This window comes from Phaseolus vulgaris, chromosome 3 (assembly GCF_000499845.2).
Source record: "Phaseolus vulgaris cultivar G19833 chromosome 3, P. vulgaris v2.0, whole genome shotgun sequence".
In the NCBI taxonomy this organism is placed as follows: Eukaryota; Viridiplantae; Streptophyta; class Magnoliopsida; order Fabales; family Fabaceae; genus Phaseolus; species Phaseolus vulgaris.
In genome coordinates this window covers 51,308,079-51,330,312 of record NC_023757.2, presented here as the reverse complement: position 1 = coordinate 51,330,312, position 22,234 = coordinate 51,308,079, and the positions used below count along the sequence as shown (strand labels likewise).

At 33.5% G+C, this 22,234-nt stretch overlaps 1 protein-coding gene across 1 annotated transcript; it reads left to right on the top strand.

Annotated features, from left to right (window-relative positions):
• The first annotated feature begins 595 nt into the window (after nt 1–595).
• On the top strand, nt 596–19,638 carry LOC137808579 (dual specificity protein kinase YAK1 homolog). Its single transcript, XM_068609758.1, has 18 exons — nt 596–1,399; nt 5,674–5,873; nt 6,024–6,177; nt 6,275–6,384; nt 6,568–6,637; nt 6,727–6,809; nt 7,160–7,241; nt 7,334–7,374; nt 8,032–8,154; nt 10,327–10,477; nt 10,615–10,729; nt 10,848–10,930; nt 11,031–11,105; nt 12,331–12,405; nt 13,973–14,769; nt 17,864–18,016; nt 18,421–18,710; nt 19,191–19,638. The coding sequence occupies exons 1-18, from the start codon at nt 1,235–1,237 to the stop codon at nt 19,265–19,267; spliced, it is 2,844 nt and encodes a 947-aa protein (XP_068465859.1). The 5' UTR covers nt 596–1,234; the 3' UTR covers nt 19,268–19,638.
• Nucleotides 19,639–22,234: the final 2,596 nt, after the last annotated feature.

The window sequence follows — 22,234 nt, the reverse complement described above, 5'->3', positions numbered from 1 at the left end:
TACATTTAAAAATGTTATTTTCATTTTAACTCTAATTTTTACAATTGGTTAAAATATGTTTTTTTACAAAATTGCAAAAGAAAAATAAGAATTAAAATGTAAAATTAGTCTTGAAGTAATGTGATGAATTTACACAATTTAAGTATTTTTTAATTTGACTTAATTTAGTCATAACACAAACAATAATTTTATTGTAATATTGATTGACATGCATATAAAATTATTATGTAAGTGTTTAATAATATTTAAACTATAATATATTTATGAAACTATTTCTCTCTCACACCCATATATATATATATAACATGTCACGTCATCTGATTAAAATATATTTAAAATGTTTTAAAAACAATTATTATAAAATTAACAAATTTATCATACAAGAAAATCCATAATTAAATAACTATACATACAAACTTACATCATCCAACATTTCAGAATTTTTGAAATTAATAATTTTTTCTGACCATGCTTTTTAAAACATATTAATCTTTAAAAAATATTAACATTTAAATCCTTTAGAAAATGTGAAGAATAGTTTAAAGAAGAAAATAGATTTGTTATTAATTTATAATAATTAAAAGGTAAAAAGGGAAATGAAGGGAGAGTTGGAATGAGCAAGTGGTGTGATTGATTGTGTCGCAGTGAACAAAGAAACATTAAAAAGAGGATTTTTGTTCCCACAAAAAAAAAAAACACAAAATTATTTGTCATCACTGCTTCGACCGAACCAAGACGGCGCGTTCTGCCCTCTCCGCCCTGCCTCTCTCCGAGACCAACCATTGCATCTTTCTCTTTCTTTCTTTCTTTCTCTCTCTTCGCTTTCTCTCTCTTCGTTCCGTTGCAAGCGACGAAACTAAATTATAACCCAATCCCCTCTTGGCGAAACAAAACCCCAGTTGGGATCGATCCGTTTTCTCCCTTTTCTGAATAATTTTCCCCTTTTGATTTATTTCCCTTTTGCCCCAATCGGATTCAATTCCAAAGAGAAGGGAAAAGGAAGCAATCGATGGATCTCGGGGTGGATGTGATTGTGGGACGGTTGTGGAGGTTGGGCCCGTGATGGGATTGAAATCCGTTGGATTGGAGGGTAGCAAGCAGTTGCGCAGTGGAGAGAGGGGAATGAGAAGAAGGGAAGAGCTATAATGGAAGTGGAATTGGGGAAACTGAATCTTTCTCTGACTTGAATTTCGGTCCTCTATTTCTCTTTTTCTGTTAACTTTCTGTGTGGGTCATGGATGGGGTCGCACGTGCGGACAAGGCTCCGTCCACGGACTTGGCCTCGGAGTGGCGTCCCCGCGGCTCTGCGTTCGCGCCTTGTGTGCCTAAGCCTCAAGAAGGAGCTTCTGCTGCTGCTGTTGAGAAGCCGCAACCGTTTCGCATGGTTGTGAGAAAGCCCGTGAGTTTTTTATTTCTTTAGTTTTTTGTGCGGAAGCAAGTGTGGGATTGAACTTGTTTTTTTGTGTTTTTGTGATCATGTGCAGTGAGAGTTTTTGACTGAAAAATAGTATGGGGTGTTGGGATTTAGGGATGCTGGAGGCGGATACTTTGAAAATAGTCAAGTGAAACAAAACCTTGATTACACACTTTAGTTGTGGTTAGTCCACATTGCGGGTATGTTAAGTATGATTTCTGGGTATGGTGGACTTTGTGCATTATAGAGATATACTCTTGTTTTGTTTTGTCTAGATTGTCATCCTCTTAGTATTCACCATTATTGACCGCAAGAACAGTTGAAAACATGAAAAGGAAGAAGCGGGTTAAGATTATAACTCATGTAGTGAATTGAATGATGGCATACCATGCTGTCCTTTTTTACTGGATCCAGATCCTGTGCTCTAGTGCTCATGTCACTTAAAGAAAAACATAGAGGTTCCTAGTTCCTTAAGCAACAATTTTGATCGTGTTGAAATTATATTTTTCTTGGAATTATCACATTTTTTTTGTAAATGATAGGAAATTCCTGAGTGAGAGTAGCAATTTGATCTTGTTGATTATATTCACTTGTCTTCAGTTTTGGATTAAAGATTTTGATCCATTGACTCATTTGGAGTGTTTTTATTCAAATTCCTTTCCAATTGATGATTTTTGTTGAAATGAGCTACTGATATACGTTCCAGGTCTGTGGTCACTTTTTGTCTAATATGCATGTTATGTATGTTGCATGTTCAGAATCTGATCCTCATCTGTTCCTACCTCCTTTTGCTACTGATTCTTCGTTGAATAACCCTGTTTGGTTGATGCTTATTGTGCCATATATCCTTGGAATAATATTTATTGACTATCTTTAGTGGTTTGCTGTATGGAGGCTAAATCTTTATGCATTGGGTTAAGGCTTTAAGCATAGAAAATGTGCATTACAAAGTAGAACTTATTCTACTATTGGTAGTGCATTTGGTTGGAGCCTATATTTCCATTTAGCTTGGAAGTTGATTTCTGATAAGATCAAGTGATTGGGTTCTATTTAATGTAAGACATGGCCTTCTTTTTCTCTCAAGAGGAGAAAAAAATGACTTAGCTAAATGTATGTGTTATAATGTACACAGCTAATGTATTATTATGTAGTGTGGGTAATAATTATGGAGAAAAAAATGGCCTAGTTAGCATTACTACGTAAATCCTAGAATTTCCTAATTACCACAGTTAAGGATATCTACAATATCAAACACTGCCCCTCATGTTGGGTCATAAAAATCACGTGCACCAAGTTTGTTTCAAATATAACCAATTTGAGGATTCCTTAAAGATGTGGTGAAGACATTTGCAAATTGATCGTTAGAATTAATAAAACTAGTAGTAATAATGTCACCCAACAAGATATTCTCCATGATAAAGAGGTAATGTACCTCAATGTGATTGATTTGATGCATTGTGCAAGGCAACTTGATAATCACCAAGGAGTGTCATCTAAGCAACAACTTCAAACTTCATTCTCTGAGCAACTGATTAAGCCAAATGAGTTTACAAGTCATTGAAGCCTTGGCTCAATACTTCGCTTCTGCACTGGACCTGCTTTTCAATTTTCTAGGAAACTAAGTTACCACCAATAATAAGCAATACTTGGAGGTGAATCTCTTATAAGTGGGAGAATCTGTCCAATTTGTATCCAAATATCCCACAATGTGAGTATGATCTTTGTCTTCATCAAAAAGACCTTTTCCTTGAGCTCATTTGATGTATTTCTGAATATGAATGACAACATCTTGGTGTCCTTCATGATGAGAATTAAGAAATTGAATCACTATACCATTTGCAAAGGAAGTATCTAGTTGGGTGCAATGAGACATCTCAGCTTGCCAACCAATCTTTTTACCCTTTTGGATCTAAAAGGGGACCCTAATTTGGTAGAAGTTTGGAATTTAGATTTATAGGTGTGTCAACAAGCTTAGCATGACAAAGTTTGTTTCCTTGAAAATATCCATTGCATATTTCCTTTGCGAAATGACAATACCACTCATCGCTTGTGCTTGCTTTGTCCCCAAGAAGTAATGAAGTCTATGAAGATCTTGTGTTTGAAAATGGTGGCACATTTGTTGCTATAATTGGGTGATGTCATGTAGATCATTACTTGTTGTAATAACAAAGTTTTTAACATAAACAACCAAGTTGACACATCCTGTACTAGAATGGTTATTGAATACTTTTAGACAATGCATTTGGACCTAATCCAACCCCTTAAAACCTAGCCTGTGAGGTGAGGGTTGTCCCACTCTTATATATTCTCGATTTTCAAAAACAAACACGGTGATGGGTTGTAAACCAACTATAATTCCTATAGATCTTTGTAGAAAACTTCGAAGTGAAGACATAGAATATCCAATAGAAACAACATGGTACCAAACATTAGTGGGATAATTGATTTATTTACCTCAAACCTAGCTAGCCAAAGCCTTTGTGGTAAATTTCGTTAGCCAATTCATGAGCACATAAAGAACAAGTTAAGGCAATTTTCAGGATTTTGAGGTATTTAAAAATTGCTCTGGGCTGAGGACTATTTCTTAGGAAAACTGAGCAGAAAGGCATGGAAGTGCTTACAATGTGGATTGGGTTGGATCTATTATTGACAGGAAGTTAACATCTACCTACTGTACTTGGAGCAGTAAAAATAATGTTGTCTAGTAGTATATAGGATAAAATATAGGGCCATGACAAAAGGAGATTGTGAAATTCTATGATTTAAAAGAATTCTTGAAGATTTACATAATAGAATTATAATTTTCTTATACAACTTACATTACAACTTCCTCTGGCTCTCTCCATGAAGTTCTACTGTGTAACAGCACAAATGTAATTATTATTTTCTATAATCCAGTTCTATGACTGGATGAAGCATGTAGAAATTAGTAGACATTTTCTAAAGTGAATGTGGATGGGGACCTCATTCGTATGCCATTTATTTTGACATCACGGCAAGTGACATTCTTATTAAAGGATTGTTGAAACCCAAATTGTGACTTCTTCCTATAGTTATAAAGATCATAATTAAATAAGTAAATAAATTAAAATATAAAACAAGAATAAATTCTCAGAGATCATCTAAGATACTCTAAAATATTCCAATATATTATCTTCATATATTTGTCATTTGTAACACTCTCCTCAAGTTGAAGATTACTAAGATTTAGCTTGTTAAAAGAAAATATTTTACTTCCATGCAAGCAAAAATAAAAGTAAAAACGTAAAAATTGAAGTACACTAAAGATAATAGTTGGAATAGCAACTCAGTGATGCTGGAGAGAAAAATAGCTTAGCTAGATAATTGGGAATGGTCATCAACTCCAGAGAAAATTCTTGACAAGCAAAGCAGGTTCGTCCTTCTCAAAATCACATTTGAATGATTTAAACTGATGTTATTGGAGGCCCACAAATTTTTTAACTTGAAACTAAGTTTGTTGATGACTTTCGGGATAGAGATGAGGTCAGTGCATATAGGGCGAAGACGATGATAGATTAGTGCATCTAGGATATCAATGAGGCTAGTGTGTCTGGGGAATAGTTAGGGCCAATGCATCTGGGGCAAAGATGGGGCTAGTGCATCTGGGACAAAGACAAAGTGCATTTGGGACAAAGACAGGTCTAGTGCATATGGGAGAAGACAGTGCTAGTGCATATGGGAGAAAGACAGGGCTAGTGCATATGGGACAAAAACGGGCCGATGCATTTGGGACAAAGACAAGGCTAGTGTATTTAACATAGGATTTGTCAATGGAAAAGCCGGTGACGATGAATAACTACGAATCAGAGTTGAATGAGGCTTAAATTCCACTTTCTTAGACTCTTGATACCAGGCTAATGGTTAGAGATAATTATGAAGAAGAAAATATCAGATATTATTGCGTAATGATCAAAGTGTTACACCGAGGTATTTATAGGGACAGCTAGGTAAATGCCTATAGTACAGCTGTGTAACAGACTTAACCATTTGCAAACAACTAACTAGCCAATAAACAATTGAGTAACTGCTCTTATATCACGCTTCTCCCTTAGAGATGTATCTATCTTTTGTTTTTCTCGGAATTGTTGTCTTGTCCAGTTCTAATTACATATATGGCAGTAGCATAATGTTGATATAAGATGGAAATTTTATACATTATTTTTATTGTCGTTTATATCTGGCTGTTTGGAGCTTATGATACCTAAATATTGAACTGATGCTCACCTTCAAATTTACAGTTGGTGGCTAGATTGACCAAGGAAATAGTTCAAACATACCAAATATGCAATCCACAGTTTAAATATTCTGAAGATCTAAATCCAAAAAGATTTTTGACCAGCCCGTCAGTTGGAGTGCTTAATGATGGCTATGATAATGTAAACTCAGATCTTATCTTGACAGTGAATTTAGTCTTGAACCATTTAGAGAAAAATAAAAGGTTTGTAACACATATCCTTTGTTTTTATGTTGTCATTATATATATTTCTTTGTAAATACCAAAGCTAAGTGTTGATTTTTGGTTGATACCACCTTACTCTTCTGGCAACCTTGGGATGTCTTTATAAACTTTGTATTTTGATTGGTACAGATATATTGTCAAAGATCTCCTTGGCCATGGGACATTTGGACAAGTGGCTAAAGTCTGGGATTCAGATACCAACAGTTTTGTTGCCGTGAAAATCATTAAAAACCAACCTGCATACTATCAACAAGCATTGGTTGAAGTAACTATCTTAACAACGGTAAACTCCTGTTGTGACTTGATATTATCAAGATGCTTGTTATTTTTTGTTAGTCCGTGAGAAATTACTCATGTATGCTCTTTTTTTTTTCCTGCAGTTAAATAAGAAGTATGATCCTGAGGATAAGCATCACATTGTTCGTATATATGATTATTTTGTATATCAACGGCATTTGTGCATTTGCTTTGAATTGTTGGACACAAACTTGTAAGTTCCAGGCATTTTTTTTTTCCTTTTAGAATTTATAATCATTGGAATGAGAAATGGATTTAAAGCCTGAATGGTGTTTACATTCTACTTAATAATGCATATTTGATTGGTTTTGCATTGCTATCCTAGATTTTTTTTTTTCTCTCGTGTATTTTAGTGTTGACATTGTGTAGTATACAGGTATGAGCTTATCAAGATGAATCATTTTAGGGGATTATCCCTTGGTATTGTTCAGCTATTCTCTAAGCAGGTACTACAATTCGTTGTATGACCTTTCAACTTGGTCCTTTTTCCAGTTTCGAATTTTCATAATTAATTTTCTGAAATTTTTGTTATAAGATTTTATGCGGACTTGCTCTGCTAAAAGAGGCTGGAATTATTCATTGTGATCTGAAGCCAGAAAACATACTTTTATGTACGAGGTTGGTTTCTTGCATAAAGGTGCTCATAAACAACTGTATGCTGCAGCTACTTTGTTAAGGATTTAACACCTATAAAACGAAGGATTCATTTTAGCGAGTAAAATGAAGAGTTATAACTATTATTAAAAAAACACCAGTTGTGTTTTAAATATGTACATAATATATTATATACATGAGCATGCATTTAATCACAATCTCAGGGTTACTTTTGTAGTCAATGGTTATAACTCTTCACTTTACTCTCTAAGGCGAGTCTGTCAGTTCATAGGAATAAATCCTTTCCTTAGATTTTCTGTGTATGCTGCAGCTATTTTATTGTGATATTTTATGTATTTATGTTTCATATGTAGCACTGTGAAGCCAGCAGAAATAAAAATTATTGACTTTGGATCAGCATGCATGGAAAACCGCACTGTTTACTCTTATATTCAGGTTTATATTTACTGTAGAATGTAGGATTTTATAATCACTATTGTAATTATAATTGTCCTGGTACCTACCCTTATCATCTGTTGTTATTGCAGAGTCGATACTATAGATCACCTGAGGTTCTTCTTGGATATCAGTATCCTAACTTATGGAATCAGTAACTGATGCCTTTTCTTTTCAAGATTTTCACTTTTGGGGTTTCTTTTCATTGTTTTATTGATTTACCTTTCTGTTACTTCACCATCTTTCTACATTCTAATACTTGAGGAAATAGCTTGGTATTCTTAATTACTTTTAATGTAAAAATGTGCTGCAGCAGGTGGAGCTATAGTTGAGTTGCCTTATGGCTTTAGACAAGGAATTAAAGTTTTTGAAAAAGTTTATGGCTTCTACATTTACTTGTTACTGGTTTATGTTACTTGCATGGCTTAGTTGGGGAAAATCATTTAAGAAATTTTTAAATTATAGATAAAATGGAACTATTATCCATCAATCTGTGCCATATTTTCCTTTCATTTTTTGGGATGTGGGGGCAATGAATGATTCCATGATGTGTTGTCTTTAGTACGTTTTAACATTTCAATCTTGTTAAAATCTTATGACATGTTTGTTATACTAACATTTGAATGTGGTTTTCGTTATCCTCATGCTTTCAAATATACTTACGGACACTTAAGATCTTTGGGATGTCTCACATTTTATTGTATACTCTATAGAAATCCTGTTTTCCTTTTTATTTCTCAGGTTGTTTTGTTGTACTTCTAGCTTCTTTTTGGTCCTTAACTCTTATCAGATACACAACAGCTATTGATATGTGGTCCTTTGGGTGCATAGTGGCGGAATTGTTTCTTGGATTACCATTATTCCCTGGGGCTTCAGAATTTGATCTTTTGAAACGGATGATTGAAATTCTTGGGTATGGCATTTTCTCTCAAGGAAACATTTTAATTACATAGCTATACAATTTGTATGTCAATGGTTTCCCTGCAATGATATATGCTGTGATGCACTGATACATCCATCTGGCCAGCGTATCTGTTATGAGGACATATCTGACATGTATACGTTCAGATACGTATTTTAAACGTATCTGCAGGTTGTCAACAATTAAAATTAAAAAAATGTTAATATACGTAGAAAGAAAGAGTTCTTAGAAGTTGGTTTAGTACTGTTACTTATTGGTGTACAACGAATAATCCTGTTTTAGGAATGGGCATTGTCCTTTGGGTTAAACCGTGATCCAATAGAAGACTTTATTACCCTTGCTGAATTAGACAACACGTCCCAAGATCCTGTACTACCCCTTTTTCCTAAAATAGCCTCAGAAATAACAATCACAACTTTTTCTTGTAGTCATTTTTTTTTAATTTTTGGTCTTATATTTAACTATCATCATTTTTATTTTTATGTTATTCCAAACATTAAACATATATAAAATATATAATTATTGTGATTTATTCCATGAAATCATTTTAAAGATTTGATATTTGAGTACCACAGTTAAAAACACAAGCAATGTGACAATAATTGTGGATAGAAACAAATCTCACTCACTTTATATATACATCTTGATAATATTTAATAATGATTTTCAATTTTAATATGGTTCTTAAAAAGTTATAATAATATTTATTTTATTTTGTGAATTATATATATGCATATAGATTGCATATTTTAAATGTATTGTATCCTACAATTTTAGAGGTGAGACCATTTCGTATCGGATACGTGTTGTATCTGATACTCGAATCATATCTGTGCATCATAGGATATATGTAAGCAAAATGGTTGGACATTTTCAAAGGGGAGCGGAGGGGGCACTTTTACGGGTGAAATGCATTTATAAGAGTTGATTAAAAAACCTATGATTGAGCTTTTAATAACTTCATATTTTGTTACCATTTATCCTCCAACTAGGGTATCTCTTTCTTCCTCTAAATCGTGACATCTAATCTGTTTAACAAAGAAACACATGTAAAACATCAATTAGCTAAACACCAGCCTGACTGAATGAATAACCATTGCTTTAAATGTTGACTTGAGATGAAGTTCACTTCAATGTTATACCATTCTGTTACAAAGACGCTAGAAAACAACAAAGACATAGCACTGCCAGAGGAGAAACTGGTGCAGGTCATTAGGATAGACCCAATTCTTAATAAATAATTTTTTTTGAAAAACTTATTCTGAAGAAAATTTGATGGATTCCAATGCATAATAGGATTTGTTAAAATATGAGAAAAAACAAAGACATTGTGCTGTATTTTAATACACAACAATTGTGGGTGTATATAGGCATATTACATTAATTGTACCTAAATATAGGATATAAATGATATGCACCTAGCTTGATACCAATCTAACCAATTCTTGGACCCCTCAAAGATTTAGTGAAGACAGCTATCAACTAATCACCAGAGTTGACAAAGCTTGTAGTAATGTTGCCAGAGTCATGTTTGGTAGCTAGCCTCCAAATGTTTGGTCCTCTCATAGAAGATTGAATTAGATGCAATATACAAAACCACTTGGTTATCACGAATCAGCTTCATTTTGTAGATTGTACAAATTTGTGTTCTCTAAGAAGCCATTTGAACTAGGTGTTCACAAGTTACTGAATCCATGACCTCGTATTCCATTTAAATATTTGATTTTGCTACAACATTTGCTTCTCTTATCCAAGGTATAAAGTTTTGTCTTGTTATAAATATTGAAATAAGGAACTTATCCTATATAATCAATAATATCTAGATTATATATATATATATATGTCAAATCTCCTTTATTTATTGTATTGATTCCTTTTTCTCAATATAAATAAAGCACTTGTGTTGTTTCAGAAAAATGTTTCTCTCTTTCCTAGAGTTTAGCATGCTATCTAAGTTTTTTTTCAAAACTGTGTTGGCTGAGTAGAAGTCTTTTAACATCGATAGATTCTTTTGTCTCTCTCTTCTGAACAAATGAAGAATAGCTTTTAGATTTTTTAATATGAAATTATATTAGATTTAGTTTTTTTCTGCACATTAGTTGGTTTATTTTGTTTTCTTTCACTATTTTGATTAACATTATAGATGTTGCAAATATATTGTAGAGGACAACCACCTGATTATGTACTAAGGGATGCCAAAAACTCAAGTAAATTCTTTAAGTGCATTGGGAGTCTCCAGAACATAGAGAGCAGTGAGAGTTCCAAAAATGGAAGAAGTGTTTATCAAGCATTGACAGTGGAAGAATACGAAACTGTAAGTCTTATATGTTACTGTTTTTTGCTTTTGGTCTTTGTCCAAAATGAACAATATGGCATCTCTTCAATATTTTTTTCTCTTTTTTTTTTTTTTTTAATATTACATGACTATCAACCATTCTGGTTCCTGTTCAGAGAGAATTGAAGAAGCCATCAATTGGAAAAGAGTATTTTAATCATATGAATCTAGAGGCAATTGTTGCCAACTATCCTTACAGAAAAAACCTACCTAAAGAAGATATTGTCAAAGGTTAGCTTCCCAAGAAGGCCTTAACTTGATTTCTTTTCTACGCTCTCTGTGCTTGTTTTATTTCTCTTATTCAGCTCAATTGAACTAATGAATGCTGTATATACTCAACTTGTAATAGAAAGTCAAATACGACTGGCTCTTATTGATTTTTTGAAAGGGCTTGTTGAATTGGATCCTTTAAAGCGCTGGTCACCTGTTCAGGTAATAATTGAATGTTTTATTTTCCACATTGACCCATCTTTCAAACTATAGTTGTCTCTAGTTAATGCAAAATTTAAAATGGTAGTTTGATTTCTTTCAGGCTTCAAAACACCCTTTTGTAACTGGGGAACCTTTTACACATCCTTTTAAGCCTCCCCCTGAGACTCCTCAAATGGTAAGTAAATCTCCATTTTAAGCTTCTATATTATTATGTTTAGGTTAAATGTTTATTAGTACTGACTGTTCTTTAATTATTCCTTGAATGCTTCGCTACTTGAGCAAAAATAATATTTGGGTACCGTGTTTTAGATGTTTAACTAATGAATTATAGATAGTGCAATATGCCTTGGAATTGCGTTTGAGAGCTAACAATTCTTGTTGTGATATATGCTGTTTGAAAATTAAAATTGTGAAGTAAGGATTCATGTAGATCTTAGTGAGCTCCCATTGTCCATCTTTATTTCTTCCAGCAAACTGTGTTTCCTTTTTTATTATTTTGAACTAGCTAAAAACATTGAAATATCTTGAAATGCACTATTTTAGTCAAATTTCCAAATTTATCAGGGCAGAACGGGCTTCCTTTGACTGGGATAAGTGGGACAGCCACAGGTAGAGTGATGTTAAAGAAGAGTTTGTTGCTTTAGAGTGAGAAGAGCATTTTGCTGTTTTTGCTCTGATTCTGCAATTTTTATTTCACTGCTTCCCTGATTATCTTTTCTGTCCCCACTATATCCTTCTTTAGTGGAATATGATATATTACAAGGAGTACAATATAAGCTATCTTTGCTTTGAATCAAACAAGCCGTCTCTTTTCACGGACCCTACAACTGGCAGCTTTGCTGCTTCCTGTATTCTCCAGTTTCACGAAAGTCCCTACACCATCCTCGAATTCAAAAATTAAAAGCTTCACAGATAGTTCTAAGATTTTTCCATTTGGGGAATATGCCAGAGCTGGACCTGTTCTTGTTTATGTTGACTTGGGTCTATGTATTATATATAAAAATCCCATTTATTTTATAGAATGACAATAGTGGAATCGTATCTCTATCATTATTGGGAAAAATTGAAGTCTCATGTTGAATAGAGATAAACTCTGAAAAGATTATATAAGTGAGTCTTAGAGAAAACAAACAGGAATAACAAACTGAACTTTTATTATTTCATCAGTCATAATAAGAGGAGTACAAACTTGTTTGAAGACCAAAGTATTCATAAATACTTTGCAAAATTCATTCATTTAGTTCTGTTCTCATGTTATTTATGGCTATATTCCCATCATTTAATTGGTCTATTTTATTTGGATGTTGCTGTTGTATCTTGTTGTTAGTTATTTGATCAGATCATTACATTAATTCCAAAGTCTTCATTTAAAGTTCATCTTATTTATGGCTACTTTACAGCCCGTAGTTCAAAATATCAAGGTGGATAATCATCCAGGAGGAGGACACTGGTTTGCTGCCGGTCTATCACCTAATGTGAGCATGCTACTACACTAAATATTGCTGTCTTTATGTTCTCAAGTATAATTGGATACATATAAGATAATTGTTTTAACTGTTGACAGGGGGATGTACTTTTATTTTAAATTTAAATATCAAATAAGAGTCTCAAAGATTTAGGTTGTTAAGATCCAAAGTAGATTATTCTGATTTAATTTTATTTTCCTTTGTTGGAAAAAATTTAGTTAGTTGATTTTCCTCCTATCTTTGTTTTTATTTTGTAAACAGGAGTGGTTAGGATTTCACTTCGCCAGCACTATCTATATAATTCTCATTATGTTCAATGTTAAAAAACATAGACAAGTTTCCTCTCCTAAAATTACATTAACTTGTGAAAGACAAGAAAGCATGGTAAAAAGATTTCAGAGAGAAAATAAAGTCTGTGGATTTGTATACTTTAACTAATGATTGTACAATTAATAAATAAAAATGGAGCAGCTTCATAGAAAAGTTTATTAGTGCACACCATTAATATGATCGTGGAGTTGTGATAAAGATAAACCATAATCTAGTGGGCATGTTGATGTGCTTCATGAGTTAGGTAGGAATACTTGTAGCTAGATGGTGTTTGTGGGTCAGTATTCATTGGCATGATCCACATGTATACTCACTGTTGAGATTCAAGTTAAAATCAAATTATGGAGTAGAAGGAAAATGGGAGAGGAAGCTCCTCCCAATAGGTCGGCTAGCAAAAGGTGGTATCTCTAACACACATCCTTACTTTGAGAAGTTAACATCTTAAATGTAGGAAGTGTGCAAAACTAGACATCCGTGTGGTCCAACAACAGCTTAATGACGGCTGGTTTGATAAGGTGGCAAGAATTGCTAAAATAGACCCTAATTTGAGTTTGGGCCTAATATCTTTTTTTAGACATTGAGTAAAATAATTTTATATTCCCGAATTGTATATTGTAAATTAACAGCACAAAACATTCACATCATTTATCCAACCAACTCACATACTAACAGTAGCAACTCCTTTTTGTGTAAATAAAGTAAAAACATGATTTGATCTTAGTAATTAGGGATGTACTGCTGATAATTAGGGATATTCTCCATTATTAGCCATTATTATACCTTAAATGATTATAAATAGAGGATTTACCTGTGTGATTAAACACACAATTACAACCAGTCCTTTCAACACTGATAAACTGAAAAAAAAAGGATAATTTTCCGTTGAAGACTTTGGCTATTTCTAAGTAGGCCCCAAGGCTCCAAAGTGAGATTAGTGGAAACAATGGCAACATTATACTTCTCAGTGAAGTAGGCGGCCTTACATATACGTTTTCTTGAGTGAATATTCAAACCCAAAAGTATTTCCCTAATAATCTCCAATTCCTAATACCTAACTCATCTTTCTGAGCAATGCCCATCCTTCAATTTTGAAATTTGTAAATTGAAGCCTATCCTTTTTGCCATTCTGATAAAAGCTCCTCTTTAATTTTTCTAATTGAGTTATCACAAAATGTGGAATATAGCTTTTGATATAATTCTGAAATAATTATATCCAATTCTAGATGACTATATTTTGTTCCTACAGGTTCAGGGCAAAAGCCGAGCTTCACTCTATAGCAGTCCACATTTTCAGATGGTTCAACATCAGCCTGCTAATAGTTATGGGAGTGTAGGAAGCCATGGGAGCTATAATGACAGTATTGGGCTTGGAAGCAGCTATGGAAGTTATGGAGAAAGCAGTAACATGTTTGCTTACTATTCACCTATTGCTCCATCTGGTATGAACATGCACAATCAGGGCAGTATGTCAATGCTTGGGAATAGTCCTGATGCAAGGAGAAGAGTTAAATACCAACCTGGGAATGGGTTGGGCATAAGTCCATCAGCTGGAAATTTTGCTCCCCTGCCCCTTGGTGCCAGCCCTTCTCAATTTACTCCACCAAGTTCCTATAGTCAGGTTTCAGTTGTTTCTCCAGGACACTTTGGACCAACATCTCCTGCAAGAGGAACTTCTCACGGATCACCTTTAGGCAAGACAGCTGCAATTAGCCAGTTTAATAGAAGAAAAAACTGGGGACATTCTGGAAGTCCTCAAACTCAAGAAACAACATTTTCTTCAAATTGGCAAGGTCAATATCCTGACAGCACAAGCCATACTGAGGGAACATCACAACCTCTTGGCAGTTCGCCATCATATCTACAGTCAAATTGTATTCCTGGAAACCGGAAACCACGAGGAAGTGGAGGATTTTCTGCTAATCCGAACATTTCATGTTTTAAGCCCGGTGCTAATTTGAACTCACAATCAACAGAATTGGGTCATGACAATGCAGAGACAGGCATTTCATTGCCCGATCCTGGCGACTGGGACCCTAATTACAGGTACCCTATTGACTCCCAAACAGTTAATTGTCATTAATTATTTTCTTAATTAAAATTGATATCTTGGATTCTTCTTGTGTATCTCATGCAACATTAATTTTTCTACATATGACTATCATGCCTACGAGTTGAATATTTTTTTTATAACATGCAAAAGATTAATGGGTTAAGGGTCAACATGGAGCATTTAACAAAGGGGGTATATGGGAATGGAGACAGAATAAAGAGGAATCTGGATTAGGGGAGGGGGCAAGAAAAACTCAACTACAACGTCACAACCTTTCACCATGATTGATGTTGAAAATCAGGATAGAATATTTACATTTAGTGAATAGATGTTTATAGGCAACTAAATCTCTTAGTTAGTGGATACAAATTATCCTCTAATTATTTGTAATAATACAAGCCTATATATATCTATATTTGTTGTGTCTTTTGACACAGTTTCCGGCCTATTATTTCTCTAGTTATGTGATCTCTTTTGTGTCATTGAACATGGCATCCAAAGCACCATAAATTTGACTCCTAAACTTGTGAAAAGTTCACTCAAAATACCTATAATATACTGAAATATATTCCCAATCCTAAAAATTATGTTGTAAACATTGTGAAGGAGATGTTTGAAGTCTACATCAAACAAGACATGTTCAGTTTAGACGAAAATTGAAGCCTTGAACTAGTGTCAAAGATGTGTTGCAGATTTACAAACATCGATATCCTATGTCCACCTACGTTGTCTGGGTTCAAGCTACCCTTTAGGACTTCAATTAGCCCTTATCCCCACCGCTACAAATCTTGTAGAGGTCAAGAAGGAATTTGAAAATCATAATACCTTTTTTATGACCTTTGCCCTTTGTGCCTTGCCCCAGAGTACTCTACTACTTGACCAGATCTTAGGGTCTCCTTGGTCCCCCTATTATGGCTACAACTTTGTTTGCCCTTCTTTTAATTTATCCAAACTATTCAGCCAGTTTTCCTTTTCTTAGTGGTACCTTTGTTTTAGCCTACCAGAACAACAATTTGAGGTGCCCTTGATATGGACAATACATATCAAAGAACTACCATCAGCTGAGTCATACAATTGATTGGTGTTGGAAACTGCATGGAAGGCCTCCTTGCCTTGCTAGTGTGGCTTATGCCCCTCCAGCTATTCTACCCCTGACTGTCAATCAACACTAAGCCACCCATAGGCAGTAAGAGGCCACTCTCTAAAGGCTTGACATGATCATGTAGGGATGGTGTGGATAAGATCCATCAGCGAAGGTGAAGAGTTGTTGGTGATGGTACACTGGCAAAGAATTAATTGGAACTGCTCAACCAGAGAAAGTATATTGGGTTGGGGAATGATCTACTTTGCCCAAGTAAGAAGAGTTAGGACGGTAGGGGGAGTACCATGCAGTATTGGATACTAGCATACTTTGCTCCCACTTATATATTATAATTTGGCCTTATCTCTAATTGACGTGGGATCTTCAACAAAGATTCCACATCAACTATATATGACCAAATTATAGTATATAAATTGATGAAAACCTCACCTTTCAAGTTGGTTTTGCGAGGTTGAATTAGATTTAGAGTCCACTTTATAAGATAGTATTAGAACCTATCTTAGTGAAGTTTGTTGGGCTTATGTCCATCCTTGAGATGTCTAGTTTTCGATATGAGATGAGTGTGTTTAGATCCAATATCTGTTAGAAATATGATCAAATTATAGTTTATAAGTGGATGCAAATTTCACCTTACATGCTGATTTTGTAAGACTAAGTTAGACTTAAAGTCCATTTTCTAAGAGGCTCGTACTTGGGGATTTAGTCTACCTTGAGATTTAACCTTACAGCCTTACCATTAAGAAAATAAGTCATTGAAAACCTCACTTCTGGTTTTTTTGAGATCCTTGAAAAGGATTGGCCAGGTTACTTTTAAATTCAACTTACATCTCCAAGTTCCGTAATTCATGTCTCTCTGCTCCAGCTGAGGGTCAGCCATTACCTGTTATTCTATCATAAGAATGGGTGGTCGTACAAGGTTTATCTTGCAAAGGAATACATGATCACTTCAGAGGGTCTAAATATAGTCCTCATTAAAAGGCAGGATCATCCAAATTTTTGAAAACTCTTAGGAATATGGGACTGCAGGAAGGTTTGCAACATTTTACCTTGAGGAATTATTTTTATGAATGCTGCTATTAGGCAGATATCGCAAAGTAATGCAGAGTATCAAGGTCTCTTAGGGAGGGTATAACTTTCAAATACCCTTTCTGGACTTTTCTGTTTAAATTCCTTATTTTTTCCATCTTATTCCACCACAATGTACCTACAAACTGATATCAGTATCCACAGAAGATTAATATAGAATTCCTGTCATACTGGTGCTTTTATCTCCTTTCTATCACTTAGGCATAATTTTGGCCTTTGTAGGAGCTTAGATTACTAATATACTTTTTGTTGTTGTAAAATAATAATTTTGGACTGAAAGAAGAGAAAGTATATTATGAAAGATCAAACAAGGGTGTAGTTTTGTAATAACATTGTGGAGACATTATTATAATTGAATATTTCATCTAAGTTTGACAGAATAAATTAGAATGTTATCCATGTGAGCAACATTTATTAGTGTTTCCTAACCCAAATAAATTGACCTAATGTGTAATTACTAATTAGTGTTGTTTCTTATTTTTTTATTTTAAATATGGATATTAAAATTAGCTGGCTTGAATTCGAGATCTGTACTTTAGAAAAACAAAATACTAACGAAATATATAAAACAAAAGATATCATAATAAGGTGGCTTGAATCTGAGATATGTACTTCACAAAAACAAAATGCTAACAAAATATATAAAACAAAAGGTTGAAAAGGGAAACAAAACTGAATACACTGGTGAAAAGATAGTTGTGGTTTCCTAGATGGAATTACACCAAACTTAAATCTGTCTGAAGAAATTCAGGTGATTTTGGCCGCTGATAGTCATGAAGCAGACTTAGTTATGGGATTCAATCTTCTAGTAGTCATTCCCTGAAGTTAATTAGTAACAGGGCATTTGATGATAATTGATGATATTTATGTTCTCATCATTAAATTTAATTTAATTCCAGTGATGAATTACTTCTTCAAGAGGATGGTTCAGATGAAAGCTGTTTGGCAAATGAGTTTGGCAGAAGTATGAATCTTGGATCTACTGAAACATGGGCTGGATTTGGAAGGTTCAACCATGAGTCCAGCTCAAACACTCCAATAATCATGCAAAGGTGGTTTGTTTGCTGTTAATTTGTTATCATTTTGCTTTACTTTTTCCATGGTTGAAGTGCTTTTATATTCGTGCTTTCCTTAGGTGGGTTGATTTATTTTCTCATCCGATTAAGATTGGCAGATGTAACTCCATATGACATGCTTTTAAAATAGGGGGGAAACTATTTCCCTTTATCAGCGTAACAAAGAATTTAAATGTGATTTTGAGCAAAAATTATGTTGGTAACTCTTGTGGCTGTAAAATTGTGGGAACATTATTGACAGTATTGCAATTTATGTACTTTTTCTTTGTTTAACTTGATGAGGAATTAAAATCCTTGGAATAATTTCCTTCCCTTATAATTTGAATATCGTTGTTTTACTATCATTGATCCTTTTTCACTGTCATTAACTTGTGCTTCAGACAAAATGGACCAAGTCAATCATTTACTAATGTCGAGATGGGTAGCCTTCCAACGCATGATCTTCAAGCAGCATATGCACCCTCTCTGTCTAAGCAGTTTCATCTCATGCCTCATATTTTGCATAATTCTCCAAGCCGTTTTGGACACCAATCTGTTCAGAGATATACACATGGTAGACCCCCCCAGGCTGCTGATTGGAATCAAATTAAAATTCAGGCTCCTTCTGGTTTCAGCAGTGTGGGTCCTCGTTCTCCTAGGGGTAACTCATTCACCAACAGTATGACATGGGGTATATAATCTTTGCCTAATTTTACTCTCTTTTCTCTGTTTATTGGGATTATTAATTTCTTCTAAAATTCTTTATCCAATAAACATTTTGTCAAAGCATTTCAAATTCTCTATAAATATAAATCAACTTCTAAATTTTTTTCATCCAAACATACTACTAAATGACATTACTCCGGGCACAAGGAATCACTCAAAATCTTTCATCCAAACATACTATTAAATGACAAACTTTATTACTTTTTTTTACTTGGTGAACATCAAATGATTATTGTGAGAATCAACAATGAATAAAAAGGTGAACGTAATGTTGTACTGTTATAAATAAAAGGAAACTCGTGGTAACATGGAAGCTAGCTGAGGATCTTCATCCACTTCCACTTCTGTTTTCTGGTTTTCATCAAAATTAAGTATTAATTTACAAAAAAGAAAAAGAAATCCATTATGATGTATATCAGTCTAACTTGGCTGGTATATACTGTAGGGCGCAGAATGGATCCTCCGGTATCAAGCATGCCTCCGACATCCCGCACAAGAAAAGATTATGCAAGGATAGACTAGAAGTCCGATTCAATGGTTCAGCTTGTTTTTAATTTTTTTATCCAGGAAGAGAGGGAGGGGAGTGGGTCATAACAAGGGTAGTCTGTGTAGAAGCTTGGGGAGAAAAGGGGAGGGGAGTGAAGTGAAGTGAAAAAAAAGGGAAAAAAAGAAAAAAAGTCCAGTACCCAATGGTTCGTTGGCAAACCCTTCTATGTTTGATCAGTTATTGTGCTTGCGCTTAAAATTAATTTGTGTTATAGTTTGCATGCCATTGGTCATTTGTTGGGGTATTGGTATTTGGTAATTCAAAGGTACCTTTATATGCGCTGATGTACCTTCTGGAAAGGTTGTGCTTAATGAAATCTGAGTTCGTCGCGTGTAAAAAAAGTTAATATTCAGCCTCATTTTATAGTGACTATTGCAGCCCTTTAATGCTTCTAAACTTCTCTCTTCTTCCTGATAGTTTCAAGTTTGAACTAGTTAGTAAATTCCGTTTCGTTTTTGTTGGTTGTCTTATAACTAGATTTGATTCGAATATGAAGTGTGGCAAAAGACAAGAATCAGTGATGTTTTATTCTAAAACCTTGGATGATTGATCTGGTAGGATACTGGGTCAGTGGGCCATTGATTCACTTATTTACTTGTGAGTTACTTGAATAGTATGAATATATAAATTTTTTGCAGCAGTAATATCAGAAGCTTGAATGGTGTAGCGAACAATATCAGTTTTATTATTTTAGTGGGTGCATGTGGAGAAGTGTGTTGTGACAGAGCTGGTATGAATGGGGGACAATATGGAACAAGCAACAAAAATGGTGTTGGACTCTGTAAAGCAATCAACATATGTTTGAAATTGGAGTTTCGTTATCTGCTCCAAATTAGTTTATGTCATTTGTAGGTAGAGAAGGTGATTTAGTTGAGATTTTCAATTAGACTTTGGCAGTATAAGAAGTATGTGTAAGAATTAGTCTGAGTTTGAGTAAGAAAGCACTTTAATCTTTCTTCATCAAGCAATTTTGCTTTGACATGTGACATTATCCAATGGAACCATTATTTGAGATAGTCTGATCTAAGTAATAAATGTGTCTTCTTGCCTCATAAACCTATGAAGTCAGCTAAAGCAAACTGATGTAATGACAATAGAAATAAAAGTGTAATGTGATCCTCTCTTAAGTGGAAATATGTCACCTGTGGCAAAAAGCAATTAAAACTGATTCAATAATAAAATAAATGGCCATAAGATGGTTTGTCATAATGTCTTCAAAGCACAAACACTTTATGGGCATAACTTTATATCTTCAAAATTATTTGTTCTTCTTAACTCCCATTTTTTTTAAAAATTGTTTTGAGCTATTCAAAATACCTTTCACCTCCCTCACTTCGCACCACTTGGTCCAATTTCTGGTTTAGGCTTTATTTTTTTTTAAATTCAAACTGTCAATTCAATCAGGTGGAGAGCGTTTTTAATGTTGATTGTCTTTCTAATTAAGAGGTTCTTTTTCTATTACTATAACATAAATCACCTTACATAGATTATTGGTCATTAAAAGCTTTAGGATGTTTAGCCTATACAAGAACTTTGCCTTTCTTTAGAAAGAAATTTACCATTTGTGTTATTTCATCAATTTTTGTTGGTTAGAGACTATAAAGAATCAAACAATTTAAAATTTCAAGGATGTTATTTTCCATGAAACAATTTTTCTATTCAAGGAAATGACTTCTTCTATGGAATTTTTCCTCTCTCAGGTAATTCCACCTTTGTCCACCACTATTAATTTTCTTTCATATACTTTTGTTGTCCATTACTCTAATGAACTCCATATGCATCTAAAACATCAATATATAATATTGATGAATTTTAAGTCTTTGTTTAAAGATCATATAGACCATCCAAGAAACTATCTTATTTGTATGACTAAGTGTGTTTTAGCGCCTTATACTCTTATCCAATTAAAAATAAATAAAAAATTCGAGGAAACCTTAATCGAGTATAAAACATTTCTCAATCAAACTTTCACGTCCTCAATTTTATGATCAAACACTTTTTTACGGTGAATGGAGAGATGTTATGGCTCAAGAGATTAAGGTCTTAAAAAATATATTTTATCTTTGCTTCATAATACGGGTTTCTTAGGTAATAAACCAGTTACGCTACCTATGAATCTCAATTTAAAACTTAACCTCAATGATGACAATTTCATTGAAAATATCTTTATATATAAAAGATTAATTAAAAGACTTATGCACTTAACTATTATTACCTTTCCATTTCACAAGTTAAGTCAATACATAAAAGAATCAATTGACCACACATTTGACTGCTATTCATCACTTGTTACAATACTAAAAGTCCACTTTAGGTCAAGGTCACTTTTTTTCAACCAACAACAAATATAATCTTTCACTATCTATTGATGCATACTAGGGTAAATGTTTATACATCAAGAGATCAACCACTTGCTCTTGTGTTTTTCTTGATAATTATTTGATTTTTTGAAAATATATCAAACAAGGTATTATGTCCAAATCTTTAACATGACCAGAATATCATGCCTTATTATTATTAATTAATGAAGTGGTTTGGTTGCAATGATTACTCAATATTTGTAAACTTTTCATTTGTATTTTATTTGTAAGTTTGTTCAAATGTAATTTTTCACTCTCAGATCAATACAAAAGTATTAAATACTCGATATATTAACAAATGTCATTCCTACTATTGTTTTCAATAATTTCATTGAGAAGTTTAGAAACATTAACATTTATTCTCCAACTGAAGATTAAAATATAATTAAATATTATACATATTATATAATTAATTATTTTATTTATTTATTTTTGTTCAGTTTGTTTGTATATATATATATATATTATATATAACTTTTTTTTATTTAAATAATACACGAATTTATTTTAATGAATTATTATACATTTTTCTCTCTTCTTAAACTTGTATTAATTTTATTATTATTATTATTGGTGTTGTTG

Excerpts from the sequence above, each read along its gene's own strand:
- LOC137808579 (XM_068609758.1), top strand. The coding sequence starts at position 1,235 with ATGGATGGGGTCGCACGTGCGGACAAGGCTCCGTCCACGGACTTGGCC. Across the intron at positions 6,638-6,726 it reads TTCAGCTATTCTCTAAGCAG|ATTTTATGCGGACTTGCTCT; the intron begins GTACTACAATTC and ends TTTTGTTATAAG. Across the intron at positions 7,375-8,031 it reads GAGGTTCTTCTTGGATATCA|ATACACAACAGCTATTGATA; the intron begins GTATCCTAACTT and ends AACTCTTATCAG.